This window comes from Poecilia mexicana, unplaced genomic scaffold, assembly GCF_051168715.1.
Source record: "Poecilia mexicana isolate PSO_F unplaced genomic scaffold, ASM5116871v1 scaffold_18, whole genome shotgun sequence".
Lineage (NCBI taxonomy): Eukaryota > Metazoa > Chordata > Actinopteri > Cyprinodontiformes > Poeciliidae > Poecilia > Poecilia mexicana.
This window is the reverse complement of record NW_028263387.1, coordinates 2,581,018-2,596,374: the sequence shown is the minus strand read 5'-3', so window position 1 is coordinate 2,596,374 and position 15,357 is coordinate 2,581,018. Positions and strand designations below refer to the sequence as shown.

At 39.8% G+C, this 15,357-nt stretch overlaps 1 protein-coding gene and 1 long non-coding RNA gene across 2 annotated transcripts in view; one reads left to right on the top strand and one right to left on the bottom strand.

The window, feature by feature from the left end:
* LOC148153861 (uncharacterized) overlaps nt 1–15,357 on the bottom strand; it is an 82,039-nt gene that overhangs the window by 2,593 nt on the left and 64,089 nt on the right. The window lies entirely within an intron of this gene.
* On the top strand, nt 1,318–14,307 carry sf1 (splicing factor 1). Its single transcript, XM_014988089.2, has 12 exons — nt 1,318–1,746; nt 2,743–2,871; nt 4,695–4,770; nt 9,746–9,898; nt 10,538–10,627; nt 10,744–10,927; nt 11,016–11,131; nt 11,210–11,317; nt 11,394–11,589; nt 11,663–11,882; nt 12,118–12,282; nt 13,227–14,307. The coding sequence occupies exons 1-12, from the start codon at nt 1,485–1,487 to the stop codon at nt 13,556–13,558; spliced, it is 2,031 nt and encodes a 676-aa protein (XP_014843575.2). The 5' UTR covers nt 1,318–1,484; the 3' UTR covers nt 13,559–14,307.

Below are 15,357 nucleotides of genomic sequence, written 5' to 3'. Positions count from 1 at the left end.
ATGCAAACGGGGCTGCAGTAAAAGTTAGTTGGATGAAGGTATGCCTAATACAACTGCATGGATTATTTTAAAAATATTTTTAATGAAATTTTTTTTTTTTTTTTTTTTTTTTTTTAAGTTTTCTTGCATAAAATCTCATTAAAAATCATTTAAGTTTCTGGCTGTAATTTGACAGAATGTGAAAAGGTTTCAGAAGGTGGTGGTTTCCAAACGTTTTGGCATTACAGTTGAACTAATATTTACATTGTAAGATTTCAACACCGTATTCTATTTGCTGTAGAAAAGGAATTGTTATATTGTTGCTGATGCAAAACACAAAAAGTATTGCCAACTGCTATATCAAAAATTTCCAATTTTTTTCATTGAATAGTTTTAAATTTAGGGCTATAAAATTGTAGTCACTTAGAAAAAAGAAAGGGACATTAATGAAGTGTGGAAGAGGTGTTTGGTGTTTCATTTCCAACAAAATTAAAATGGAAGCGTAAACATGGTTCATAAAGAAAAGAATATTTGTCTCTGAAAATCTCGCACCCCCTTCACTCATCCCCCAAAATACAACGTGTCTATTTGTATTAACCACTTTTGGCAAGATTTGGTTCATACTTGATTTGTGCAAATGGCTCCCAGGCCTCACTTTGGACATGCCTGGCTTAAAAGATGTGAATACTTTTTCTACCCATTATATGTAAAATCATAGAATTTAAGGGAGGAATGTTTTGTATGACTTGTGATGTTTTTTCTTATCGAAAGAAATTAATATTTAGGTGGGAAATTAGCCTGAGAATAGAAAGGCTCTCAAGAAATTGCTTGAAACCAGTGCCACATCTGGTCAAGAAATGCTTAGAAAATGTTAAGCATGTTGTCAGACTTTAAACTTAAATAATTTTATTGAGGTAAATAATTTTACTTTTATAATACAAAATCAGGATGTATAATGTACTGGAAACGCATATAGATAAATAATTTAACACCTTGGTTTTTCAGCATTATTTTACTTTATTCAACATTATTTTTTACATTATTTTATTTTATAGCTTCTAGTCGTTTGAAGCAAATTTGAAATTAATCTCCATATAAACAGTTGCTGCGCCAGTGTTTTTGTTCCGGTGAGGTGTAATGAAATGTGTTTTGATCATCGTGCCAGAGCGGTGAAGTAGATATGCTTTATATTCTATTCTATACGGTACTTTATCTCATAAAAATAATCGCGCTAAAAACAAAATATAACAAAAAAAAAAACAGGTAAGTTGGCCAATGACTTTCCAGAGTACAAAAGTCTGACTGGCCAATAGCAAAGCGTTTTATTAAGACATGCTATCCGGGATCGCTTTGTAAAATTCCGTCAGGCGCCATTTTGATTAAAGCATTAGGCATTGGTCCCACGGACAACGCTATCAGAAATCTACGTTGTTTAAATTAAACTATTCTTGACTGAATTTGTAGTTTATTGATTCAGAGCCATTTTAAAGGACATTTGCGTGAAAATGGCCACTGGAGCGAATGCAACTCCCCTCGGGAAGTTGCACCCCAGTATCGGTGCTAAACGCGGGTTTGACGCAGGGCCTGGTGCTGGCAACGGGTTGATGCCAACTCCGGCACCCCCTGGGTCGTTCCCTTCTCTCCAGAGTTACCCGGGTACTATGCCGAGCACTGCTTTCTCTCCAGCGCACCAGTTTAGTCCAGGGACAGGTTTTTCGACCCAGGCTCCGCCACAACAAGGAGTGATATCCGGAATGGCTAAAACGGGTAAGTTAGTGAAACCTTGTTAGCCTCATGTCGTCGCTTAGGCCGCATAACAGCCCCGGCCTTCATGAAATGGAGTCCGCATCGTCTGCTAACGTTTATTAGTTCACAGCATTTACAGCCGTGTTGTTACTGAGTGAACTTTTCCTCCTAAAGATTTGGGTACATCAAGGAAACGTTTTAACTTCCTGAAAGTGAAATTATATCTAGTAGCATAATATGGCTTGTATTCACAGATATATTCTATGACCCTGAAGTTAGCTTCCTATATGGCACGTTAGTAAAGGGCTATTCCACATATTTAAAGGATTTTGGACTGCTTTTGTTTGGCTTCAGTTCGAAATCCTAAACTGTTTTCTTTCAACCCTTGGTTCATGTCCATTAGTTCTTTTGTTTTCTGGAGTAAAGTTTTGGGCTGCAACAAGATGCACTATTTTTTAGTCACTTTCCTTAAATAATGGTGGTAATTTTTGGGGGGATGAGGGGACACTTGACAAAAATGACTTGTTTTAGGAAAGTGAGGATTTTGAAAAGTTTAGTATGTTAGTGAACTTTTCAAAATGGTTATAATAAATACATTGATTTAAAATGACATTAATATGGCATTTGTACCAAGGTGATACATCTCTGTGGCTAGAAATTTAAACAGTTTCACCATTGGAAAAGTTGCAACTGTTTTGTGAGAATATTATTACCTGTAGAAACAACAGTGGACAGTCACAAAAAGGCTCCCTGTTCAAAGTAAGCATTATGGTTCCACTTTGAAATGTAGATAAAAACTAACTTAAACTTTATTTACAACCAATTATGAAATTGTCCAGTTTGTTTAAGTAAAATAAATCAAATAAACACACAAATTAACAAACTTTTTCTAAGTTTCATTGTGCTTTTGATATAACTGTCTTGTGTTCATTTAGGGCTGTCTTGATAAAAGTATCTTTAGCTGATCCTGCAGTGTATCACTGAAAAGTTTGATATATTGGAATATTATTTTGTTAGATTTTGGCCAAAAGAAAAGGAAAAAGAGTCGATGGAGCAGTGAGACCCCAGATCAGAAGACGGTCATTCCAGGAATGCCCACTGTCATTCCCCCTGGACTCACCCGAGACCAGGAAAGAGCTTATATAGGTAAATGCTAATTATCTAATATCAAATATGGCTTTAAATGGTATTTGTGATATGCTTCATTAATTGCATTTAAAGTTCTTGTTTTCTGATGTCATCAGTGTTACTGTTATTTATTGTTTGCTGAGTTCCCAGCAGCTGGAATGGTCCAAAAGTATCATTTGAAATATATGTAGCTAACATCTTAAATCAAATTTTTTTCAAAGTAATATATAATTTATATATTTTAAGTGTTGTATGTAAAATCTTGCTCCAGCTGTGGAAACAAAGCAAAAAAAAAATCCTGATGAGCAATAATTATTATAAATGTTAATGTAAGATGTCATGATGGCTATTTCTCTGCAAGTGGTTTTGCTATGTTCTGTAGCCTTTTGGTTTGCATACCATTGGACACCATTAACAAGAGCTTGTGATGGATGAATAAAATAAAAACTGTCTGATCAGAGTAGCCCTCTCCCCCCCTACCCCCCAGAATAATCATGTTACTTGAGTGAAAATGTAACCTGTAAAGTGTTTGGCCCAAAAGCAGTTTGTGCTGGTGATGAGTAACGGAATCAGAAAGTAAATCTAAGGAAAGGGCTGGCCTCTGCTGCAACCAGATGAGAACTGTAGCACATCAGTGTTGATCCAGTTATAGAAACTGATGATGCTATCAATGCATGAAGGAACAGCTGGATGTATAAATGATTAAAGTTTTAATATTTGGTTTGACATCTGGAAGCAGCACTGCTTAATTCATTAGGACTTAAATACTAAATTCAAGATGCATGAATGTTAACTGTAGGAGGGGAAATGTTATGAAGAAAAAAAAGTAACTAAAAATTGCATTGCTTGACTTCTCAGTCTGCTTGCACTACATGTTCAATTTAACCAGTTTCACTGTAAGCTGTTCCCAGGAGGAAACATTTCTCCCACAGGAACAAATGTTGAACTATTTTTAATTTAAATGAGTCCCTTTGTAGAGGTAACTAACACCAGTATTGACTTTGTCCCCTCATTGGTAATGGTTGTTCTTCACTGGTATGTAAACATCCATCTCTATCCACCCTCCTTGTCACACTTAGTTTGCTCATGAAGTAGATCCCCTAAAACAAGAGTTTCAGAATGAAATTGTTGTGAACATTGAGTTACAGGATGCGTATCCACCTCTTTAACTCAGAATAATCACCTGAAGGATTAATGAATCTGTGTTCAAGGGGATACTCCTTTCCGTTTCTCATAATGTGCATGAAATCTCTGATCTATTCCTTTCTTCATTGCCTCCTGAATATGAGACTTGTCTTTGTGTCACAGCAGCCCCTCAGTGTTAGATCTGTGGAGTGCCAAATGTGACTGTAATCACCTGTTCTGTTACTGAAACTTGCAACAACAAAAAAAACAAAAAACAAATTGACCAAGTTTGTCCTTAAAATGCCGAAGCCTTTAAACGGAGTGCAGCTGTGCTCATGGAAGTCAACCCCAGCCTTGTTTGAAGTATTGATGAGGTGGCAGGCATTTTTAGGAACCATGGTTCATCATTTGACATGTTCTCATGCTTAATCGTTGTGGAACAAAGGTTGGTTGTCTGTAACCCTAATTGAAATGATCTCACAGGCATATTCATTGTGATTACAATGTGTGCGTAGCACCAGAAAGGACTCCAGCTTTCTGCTGTAGTCTTACCATGTTGATTTGATCTCCCTTTTTAACAGACTCACCAATTGTCTTTACTGCAGTAGTGATTGAGACTTTGCTCTCTGAAGTGCAGAGCACTCTCTCTCTGATGTTGCTGTGGTAACCACATTTCTCTCCATCCTTGTTTTCTTTCCTAACCTGAATTCTTCCAGTCCAACTGCAGATTGAAGACCTGACTCGTAAACTGCGTACAGGAGACCTGGGAATCCCTGTTAACCCTGAGGACAGGTTGGAAAAGATTAAACCCTCAAACAGTAACACTTTCTCTACCTTTTGCCTATTTGGAAGACTAATGTTGATTTTTCACTATAAATGTTTGTTTTATTTTATATTAGTGTTAGTTAAAAAGGTCTAAGGTTTACTTATCTACCTCCTCACTAAGTGACTGTTTAGAAAAATTGAGGTCTTGATTTGTTTGTCAGCTCAGGTCCAAAAAGGAGTAATAAAGAATATAATTGGTAATTGTAACCAGAATTATTTAGCTTTTTAAAAAAGTTAGTTTTATCAATACTTGACGGTTCAATATTGCTACTGAATTACATCTGTAAAACTCATATGATGTGAAAATGTTTTGAATAAGTTTAAACCAAACATTTTTCTATTTTTTAAAGACTAAATGTAAACTTTAGGTATAAATGGTGTGTTGCCTCAACATCTCCAGCTTTATGTGGGGGGCGTACAACATCCTGTAGCATCTGGGCAAAATTCCATCTTGTGTTAAAACAGAGGATACGATGTAGACAGAAAAGGCACGTCATCATTTAATATGATGTGCAGTGGAGGCTCCGAGTTAGGCCTGGGCGACATAGCTTCAAAATTTAACCTAAATTTTTTTTCCCTCCCATTTAAAGGGAAGTTACAAATGATAAAATATTTTTTAAAAACTTGCTTTTATTTCAATTATCATTTGTGGCTGGTTGATCAGAATTTGTGAAAATAAACACAAAGTAAAAAAAAAAAAAAAAAAAAAAAAGATATCGGGCTGACATCACTCTGAACTGCGGAAGCCCAATGAGTAAACTTGTAAATAAAATACCAATTTATCAGAATGTGAATTTTTGTAAGCAACAAAGTTGATAAATCGCCCAGCCCTACTCTGAATTTAAATGTAACTTGTTGAAACACATTCTGATCTTTTTTTTTGTATGGAATTTTGATTCCTGGGTAAAAATAATGGAATTTAAAATAATAGATTCCAAACCTATAGGCCCTCTTCAACATGATAGCCGTTAGTTCTGTGCTAAAAATATTGCCTTATGCAAAAATAAACTAGAAAAAAGGAAATTATGGACAGTTGGGACACCCATCTGACATGAAGTTGATTATGGTAATGTTGTTAGGTGTTCTGCTTCAGTTTATTGAGCTTTTCCACATAGGATATTAATGCATATTTCTTTCTAAATGATTCTTTTTTTGTTCAAATATTTTTAAGTATTGTATTTGTAGATGACAATAACAGCAGTACATAAACAAATACTAACATACCACCCACCCCCAGAGGAGAGAGCTGTAAAAGGGAGAATAAACTTCATATTTATACACGTAGGAAGGTAAAAATAAGCTGCGACCAGTAAATAACAATGACCTAAACAAATATAGACTGTAATATATGAGTTGAGTTTTACATTTAAAAGATGAAGCTTGGAGAGCATCAGATCATCAGATCTGTATGGAATACACCGAGTTATTAGCAATTCAAAGCATATGCAGCCTTAAATTGAAGATTTGAAAAATGTGTCAAAATTATTTAGAATTTAGTCAATTTTTCCACACAGAATGGTTCTTTAGAGTTTATAACTATTTAGCATCTCACCTTTTGTCAGATAGTAACCTCCTTTTTTAAAAAATCCTTTGCTTGGATAAAGAGTTCAGGCTGTTGCAGTAAACAACCAGTCAGAGGGGTGCCAACAACAAGGCCATTTATTAAAGTTGTGTTATAATTTCAAGTTATTCAAGGATATTATTGCAGTTTATGCAAACACAGTTTACTAAATCTATAAATAGCATGTCAGCACTTGTCCTTTTTTTTTTTTACTTTTCCATGTTTAGAAACGTTTAAATGAACATTTTCATTTGAATAGGCTTAGCTTTTTGTTAGCAACTTGCCAAACACCAGGGCCAAGCTTCACATTTCAGTTTATATTTTACAAGCCAATGTCATTTATCTGCTGCTACCCACCATGGTCCTCAGTGTAAATGTCTACAGATTTGTCAATAACCACTTGGAGAAAATGCAAAGGTTCTGTAGCTGTTTGCATGAATTGCTTTGATATCTTTTGAGATAAGAATCACTTTGAGAAATGGAAATCCATGCTAGTCATGGCTCTGCTCTGATTGGTCAGTTTTCTGAAAGATGCCAGAGTGATCCACTACTGGTAAAATATTACAGTTCATAACCTCGTTAATGTTTCAGAAAGAAAACACTAAACTGTCACTTTAATGTTAAGGATTCTGTGCCACATGTCTGATGTGAGGAGTTAGTTTACCTTTTTGATGCATTGTTTACATTCTAGCACACATCTGGGTGTGCTAGGTAACACCTGGAGCCCAATATCCAAATCGTTTTGTCACAGGAAAACAAAAAGAGGAACAATTTAATGAACAAAGGAAAGAATCTTTCAGAACTAAAGGTCTCTGAATGAAATGGGGATTTAGAATGAAATGCTTGTTGTTTTGAATGCCATGAGGCCAAAGCAGAGGAGAAAAGGACATTTAGGATGTAAATGTTTATTCTTAATAGAGGCTTGAAATGAGCTCCGAGTCACAATAATTTCAGTCATTTGTTAAACTTAAACACAATTAGAAACCATTCTAGAAATCCAACTTTTTTTTAACCCAAAATTTTAACTGTCCTTGAAAATGGAAGACTGAGAAAATGGAAGGTTCTTCTTTGTTGCAGGAATTATGGCTCTCCAAAACCTTTTTATGTTTTGAATGAAATGGGAAGAAATTCTCAAAATAAATACAGTAAGGTTTAGTTGAAAAGCTAAGGGTGCGTTCACACTGCAGCCTGAAGTGATCCAAATCCGATTTTTTGTCAATTCCAATTTTTTTGCAGGAGCCGTTCACACTGCCAAGAATGCGACCTGTATGTGTTCTGCAGTGTGAACGGAGAAGCGACCTGAAAGTGTCCCGCATGAGCAGTAGAGGGCGCAATAGTGTCAGCGTTCTCAGTGTTCTGCCAACCACCATAAAAAGAAGTAGTGCTCAGTGTTTGCGGAAGTAAACATGGAGGCTAACGGTGGAGCATAGCTTACATATTTGAAGTTGTTGTCCAACCGGAGCAGCATATTAACAACTTAATCCTCATTATAGACCGTCATGGCACATCAGGACACAGATTAGTGAGATTTGTTGAGCATCAGTGATGTTCAGTTCGGATGAATGCAGCCTGGACGTTAGGTTGCATTTGAATCGGATACATATCGTATATGGGTCGCATTCAAAAAGAATCCGACCTGTACTGTTCTGACTGTCATGAAAAGATCAGATACAGGTTGCATTACGTCAAAAAAAAAAAAAAAAGGGTATTGGGTCACTTTTGGCTGCAGTGTGAACGCAGCCTAAACATGTAAAAGAAAACATGTGAAATGTTTGATCCTTGGGTTTAAAAAAAAACAAAACAATATTTGTTAAAATTAGTGTTTAATAATGTAGTTGGGTCAGTACCAGAGCAAATAAAATATTTTGGGATATCTCCACCTTACTCATTTTACTTAATGGTGGAATTTTATGCTTCAGATTTGGCCACCGCCACAGTTTGACCCACTTTCTGTACCATCTCCTTTATAGCACCATGTAAACTATTGACAATATGCTACATGTGTTAAATGGTTTCTGTTGAAGCAGGATTTTGGCAGAAAGCATATTGACTTGAACATATTTTGGGGGTAAATTAGCTTGGATAATTTGGATTTTTTTTCTTTTTTTTTTTTGGGGAACATTAACCTTTTGACTTTTTTATGGTGATTATTTTAAGTTTTTGCCAGTGTTTGAGTTCCTAGCGAGTACAAAGCATATAACAGGACAGTGAGGAAGATTGGAAACGAGTGATTTGTTGCTGGTCATCTGAGTTTTTCCTAACATACGCCTTTAAACAATTCCCTGCAGTGAAGGGGGCTGTACTCCCCTTTTTCCTTTGGACTCTTGAGATCTGGAAGAAACTGGGCAGAGCTGTGCTTGTTTTAGAAGTGGCCAGTCTGTAACGTAGGATCATAAAGCATCTGTTTTTACAGGAAGTGACTTGCCCTCAGTGTGTCCACTTGACCTCTGCTAGTTAAAGCCACTTGAACTTGCACACTGTGTTAGTTTCTCAGACATTTCCACAGCATCCAAAACATAAGAAGAACCGCAGCAGTCCTGTGAACCATCCCCTTGTCCAACGTAAGAGAAACGGCTCGGGAGATGTTACAGGTTGTCACCGTTGAAAGGAAAACTCCCCCCTCCCCCCAACTCTTCACATGGACACAAAAGCTGCTCTCTGTTAAGAGAGCGTAGGAACATGTGGATATCTAATCCTAATTCCTTTCCTCTAACCCAAATTACCCCACGTCAATCTAACTCTTTTTCAAGTGCAGGGCCTTCTTAACACGCCAACACAGGTTTTCAGCTTCCACGGAGAGGTACGGCCCTCTACCACCACGTCAGCACCAAGCACTCGTCAAAGCCAGCGACCCTGCTTAGCATTCTAAATTTTGCTTTGGTTTTTACCTTCACCTGTGCTTTATTGTGGGCCAAAAATCCTGTATGCAGGTGTAGTTCTGACTTTATTTATACATTTTTTTAGATGCAGTGCCACTCAAAAGTTTGGACACACCCACCCATGTGCTTTTTAATGAGTGGCTGTGTCCAGACTGGAGACTGGTGTGGGCTTTTTTTCTTTTCTCTATTGTATGTTTCTTCTGTTGATGCCCCTCCATTTTACTGGGTTAATTACCTCTAAGCCGTTTTGGTTGCCACCATCTAACAATGAATGGTATGACAGAATGGACTCTTAACCTTTTACATGTCAGTGCATACTTCTTTTTGCTTAGTTTTGCTTTTGCACTGACCATGAGTCCAACTAAATCTCTTTAAGATGCAAATTGTCCCAACATTCTGAAGTCATAGTCAGCTTTAGGGAGCCTGTTTGGTTGTAGATGGAAGAGCTTCTGCTTGTAGAAAGGCCTCATTGTTGTGCGTCTTGTATTTTGTCTCCTTGTAGGTCTCCTTCTCCAGAGCCCATCTACAACAGTGAGGGCAAAAGGCTGAACACCCGCGAGTATCGCACTAGGAAGAAGATTGAGGAGGAGCGCCACTCCCTCATCACAGAAATGATTGCTCTCAACCCCGACTTCAAGCCTCCAGCTGACTACAAGTATGTCCTCTACCTCACTCCCCTTCAAGAATTTTAATTTGTACAACAGGGAGTCTTGTAATATGCAGATTCTACATGTACATTGAATTCACTTACCACTTACACTTTTTCTGATGTTTTACTCAATTAAAATCAAACATGAAGTCTTTTTTAGTAGTACACCAATTGCATTTTTTTTTTTTATTAAATGGAGTTTTTTTTTTTTGTGGCAAAGTTGACAAAAAACAAACTGATAAAACAAATTGCAGTTTTATCAGTTGCCCAATTTATCAGTGCACTTAGTTCTTTTAGGTTTTGAGCATTAACATTTTAGGAACCACATTAGTAACTCCCTGATCCTATGGAGCTTCCAGCAACAGATGTCATTGAGAATGTCCTTGCAGCACCAGCCACAAGGTCATATCTAACATGAGATGTATATATTTGGATAGAAGTCATTATAGAGATGCAGCAGAAGATTTGGCGTCAGGTTTCTGACACCATGCTCCAAATAGAATTCATTAAAACCCAGTCTTCCTGTTAACTGCTCCTAGTGATCAATGTTTGTGTAGAAAAAAAAAAGAATTCTCTTGTAAACTTTTAGTTGTTCAGAAAACTGTTGCTTTCTCTCTGTAAACGTTTTCCGTGTTTCCCCTTCAGGCCTCCAGCCACCAGAGTGAGCGACAAAGTTATGATCCCCCAAGATGAATACCCTGAAATCAACTTTGTGGGTTTGCTCATTGGGCCCCGGTAAGCTGGATTGGCTGGTGTTGCTCACTCATATATGTTAACTATGTTATTGTTTATGCTCCCTCTTGGTTTATGTTAAAATAAAATTCCAGATTCTGATGTTTTCCTGTTTTTAGTGGCAACACTCTGAAAAACATTGAGAAAGAATGCTGTGCTAAGATCATGATCAGAGGAAAAGGTTCTGTGAAGGAAGGGAAAGTCGGCCGTAAAGATGGCCAGATGCTGCCTGGTGAGGACGAGCCGCTGCATGCCCTGGTCACTGCTAACACCATGGAGAACGTCAAGAAAGCTGTGGAACAGGTTGGCTCCAGAAGGACACGCTGCCAGCAGATCAGCCTGCATTTAGTAGAACAGCTTTGTATCAACTAATATTCCAATTTGTGTTCAGATTCGTAACATCCTGAAGCAGGGCATCGAGACACCTGAGGATCAGAACGACCTGAGAAAGATGCAGCTGAGGGAGCTGGCCAGGCTCAACGGCACCCTGAGGGAGGACGATAACAGGTCGGTGCTGTTTTGGTTCCCAGACTCTGATCTTTCAATCTGAGTTGGCACCTCTGAAGAGAAGCTGCTTGTTTGTAGGATCCTCCGTCCCTGGCAGAACTCCGAGCCCCGCAGCATCACCAACACCACCCTCTGTACCAAATGTGGAGGAGCTGGTCACATTTCGTCTGACTGCAAGTACACCAGGTAATGGTGGGGAAGGCTGTGCATGCTGCTGCTTCCATCTCCAGAGTTCAGCAGTGTTTCCTATTTGTTTGTGCAGCACCTTTGCAGGCCAGAGAGCAACTGGTGGAGAGCCCCCCCAGTCGGCCCAGGACAAGGCCCGTATGGACAAGGAGTATCTGTCCCTCATGGCGGAGCTGGGGGAGGCCCCGGTGCCGTCTTCAGGAGGAGGACACTCCAGCAGTCCAGCAGGAGCCCCCCGAGCCTCTGGACCAAACAGCAACCAGCCTCCTCCGGTTAGTGAGAGTCCCAGGTCCTCACTCTGATTGGCTCAGAGGAGTGTGTTCATTGACTCGTTTTGTTCTACAGAACCGGCCGCCATGGATGAGCTCTGGTCCCTCTGAGAACAGGAACTATCCTGGCATGGGAGGGCCCACGGGGCCTGGAGGCCCTCAGAGCTTCCCTCCTCCCATGCCCAACATGGGAGGACCACCTATGCCTCCCAACCCTAATGGCATGCCTCCACCCTGGATGCAGCCCCCTCCACCTCCAATGGGTCAGGGACCGGCTCCTCACGGACACCCCATGGGTGAGACTCTCATATTCTGCTACATTAGTTTCATTTTTGACGGCATTTTGTATTTAGAAACTATAAGCAGATCTGAGGGCCGGGCCATGGCTTCAAGCAGCGGACCTCTGAGATACATTGCTCTTAGTTTTGTGTTGAAAGGTCAGAGGTCAGCCACAGAGCAGAGGCTGTGGAGCTGAAACTCTGGTGTGTTTCATTAGAGGGAATTAATCGTGACTTTTTCTCCTCCATTCAGGTCTGCTGCCTCCTCCCATGGGTATAATGCCACCCCCACCACCCCCTCCTGGCAACCAGCCCCCTCCTCCTCCGTCTGCTCCCCTGCCACCATGGCAGCAGCAGGCTCCACCCCCACCCCCTACTAGCAGCATGGCAACAAGTACACCTCTACCTTGGCAACAGAGTAAGAGTTTCCACACTGTTATCCAGAAATCAGGTTGAGAGTATAGAATTGTGTGCTGCTGTTACACTGGGACTTTATTATGAAATAAAGGAGCACATGTGAAATTATTCTGTAAATATTGTAAATGTACTTGCTGTCAAATTCATGTCTGATCAGAGCAGCTCAGCGGTCTGTGAAATAATCTAGTAAAAATCAGATCACTTCTGGTCTTTGAGCTGACTGACATGGCTAGCTAACGCCTGGTTCACATGGCAACAGCTTCAGAACCTGAGACCACATGGTGATCGAACATTGTAGCTATAACAGAATCAGTTTTAAAGTATGTGGTGTTCAGTCACATGGCAGGAGCAACATACCAACTGGTTTCACTCACCAACATTCATGTCACACAGGAAATCTGGCAAAACCTCTTGAGACTAATGTGAGTTTAGAGTAAACAAACATGGCCGACTAGGAAGAAGGAATGGCAATAGTTTGTGGATGAGAACATAAAAAACAATACAAAGACGTCTCCAACGTCCACTGGACTTGCAGTTGTTTTGTCTCTGTGTTGGATTCCCACACAAACAGTGTGTGATGTTCTGCGCTCAGAACATCACACACTGCGCCATCAGGCCAAGACATCCAACATGTTCATTATCCGCAGTTTGAGATCCTGCCAAGCAGACCAAATCGCACTCAGCTCACCACACACAGCAAGAAAATCTTTTAAGATTATCCAGACGGTTGGTCGTCGGACTTCTCCCTCTTCCTGTCAGATTGTTGGCAGATGAAGGCCATTAGCACTGAAAAATTTCTAAAAATAAAATGAAATAAAATCTTTAGAGCCGTCTTAATCAGGGTGTCATTGTCAGAAGATCAAAATTGGGTCTGAAATCATCATAAACATTTTGTATGTGTTCAGGCCCAACCTGCAGCTCACATCATCTCTGATGTTTTTACAGATACCACCACCACCTCCAGCCCCGGCTCCAGCAGCCTGCCACCATGGCAACAGCCCCAACAGCCTGCGGTGTCTGCAGCCCAGCCGCCGCTACCCATGGGAACCCAGTCCATGGTTCCACCTCCCCCTGGAGTGCAGCCCCCACTGCCCCCTGGAGCCCCCCCACCGCCACCTCCTCCACCTCCAGGCTCAACCGGCATGATGTATGCCCCCCCACCACCACCACCACCCATGGACCCTTCTAACTTTGTCACCATGATGGGCATGGGGGTACCTGGCATGCCGCCCTTCGGCATGCCCCCAGCCCCCCCTCCACCTCCTCCACAGAACTAATCCTGCCACAGAAAAGTTTTCACACCCCCTTGCAGAACATTACGCACCAGCTATCAACTGACTGATGCTTCATCCTGAACGTCCAAGTACTCAAAAGAAAAATCTACAAGCAGTGCTCTAATTTTATTGGTCCTCCATTTTGTTGCTGAAACAACAAAGGTTCTGTTCATAAAGATTGTAAAGTTGTGGAGTTTAGTTTATTCTCTGTTTTTAAAAATGGAACACGGGTTTTTGTGTGGATGTGAGCACAGGTTTCACCAAGCAGTTAGTCGTCATCTTTCTCTGCTGAATCCATCAGACCGGGTTCTGCAGTCAACTTCCTCTGGTTTCAGCTTGCATGATTCACCTGAGACGCCTCATACTCTGAAGTGACAAGTTTATATTTCTGTCCTGGCTTTGAGCTGAATAAGATGAATATTTTTGTAATAAGTGAAGTGTATGTTACTTGTGTAGACCATTTGTAGTTCTGAGTGGTTCTGAACAGGAAGGAGAGTCCAGTGTTTTGATGTTTGGTTCCATGGTGATGTGATGTGGCGTCCTGCTAACATCCAGCTGTCTGAGAACGTTCTCGGTCCAGCAGCTCTGCTCTGACAACAATGTTCACTGTCTTTCTGTCGCTTGTGCAAAAACCTGAATGTTTTTGTCCCTCAGGTTGATGGAGGAATTTTTGTTTTTCTGGCATAACCCTGTGTTTTGAATGAAAACCTGTTGAAACCCTGCTTGGTTTAGTAATAAACTTATCAAAGTAACCTTTTTGTGCCCCTGGTTTCTCTTTTCATCCTTGTAAGGTCCTTTGTTTGCTTGCCAAGGATTTTTCCCCCCCTTTCCTCTTAAGGAACTCTTGGCTGCCTTTCCAAATGTTATGTAACAACAGGAATAGTTTTCTCTGTTCCTGTTGCTTTTTGACAGCAGACTTTGATTTTCATTTTGAAGCACTTGCCTCTTCATCAAACCATGTCAACCTAAACTACATAAAGAATGATTACTGACACTTTTTGTTTTGACAATGTGTGAAATAGCTGCAGTGACCTCAGATTTAAGTTCTGATTCTTATGACTGACTTACTTTTTGGATATATTTCCAGTGATTTCAGGCTTAGTTGATTTAGTTATACAAATACATAAATTTGAGCATTTTGAGTAGATAATTTATTTCAACAACTTAATCACCAAGTGAAACACATTGTACACAGACTGATTTAACACTTTTTTCTGTTAATGATATTCTGCTAACGGTTAATGAAAATATGACATTTACAGTTAAAACTGATACCTTGGAAATCAACTCATGAACTGAAAGCAGATGGGGAATTTTAATGCATAGATGCCCTCATGTGCTGCTCTGTTGACCAGCTGCATAGGCACAGTTGGGGTTGCAGAGAAAGATGTGGCAGATGAAGCGGTGAAGAAAAACATAAATACTGACATGAAGCAAACATGTCTCCCTGTTTCAGGTGTTGTAGACATGCTTTGTTCAGAATATTTTCAGCAACAGACTCCCTCAGATTCTCCAAGTGTGCCACAACAAAAATTAAACCTATGTAAAATCTCTTTAAAATCACATTATTAAATGTAATGTGATTTTTGGTGATTATTTCCCCAAAGTTTTTTTTTTTTTTTCACACCTGACAGCTCAGTTCCCAGCTCCTACTTAGGGAACCAATCTTTGGTTCTAAATAAAACATCTTCGCTCATTTGCTGGGTTCCTTGATATTTATGTCCGTTTATTAATGTTTCCTAACAAACCTTTACTGCATAATTCTGATTCTGATCTAATTACACACAGGAGGGCTACATTTA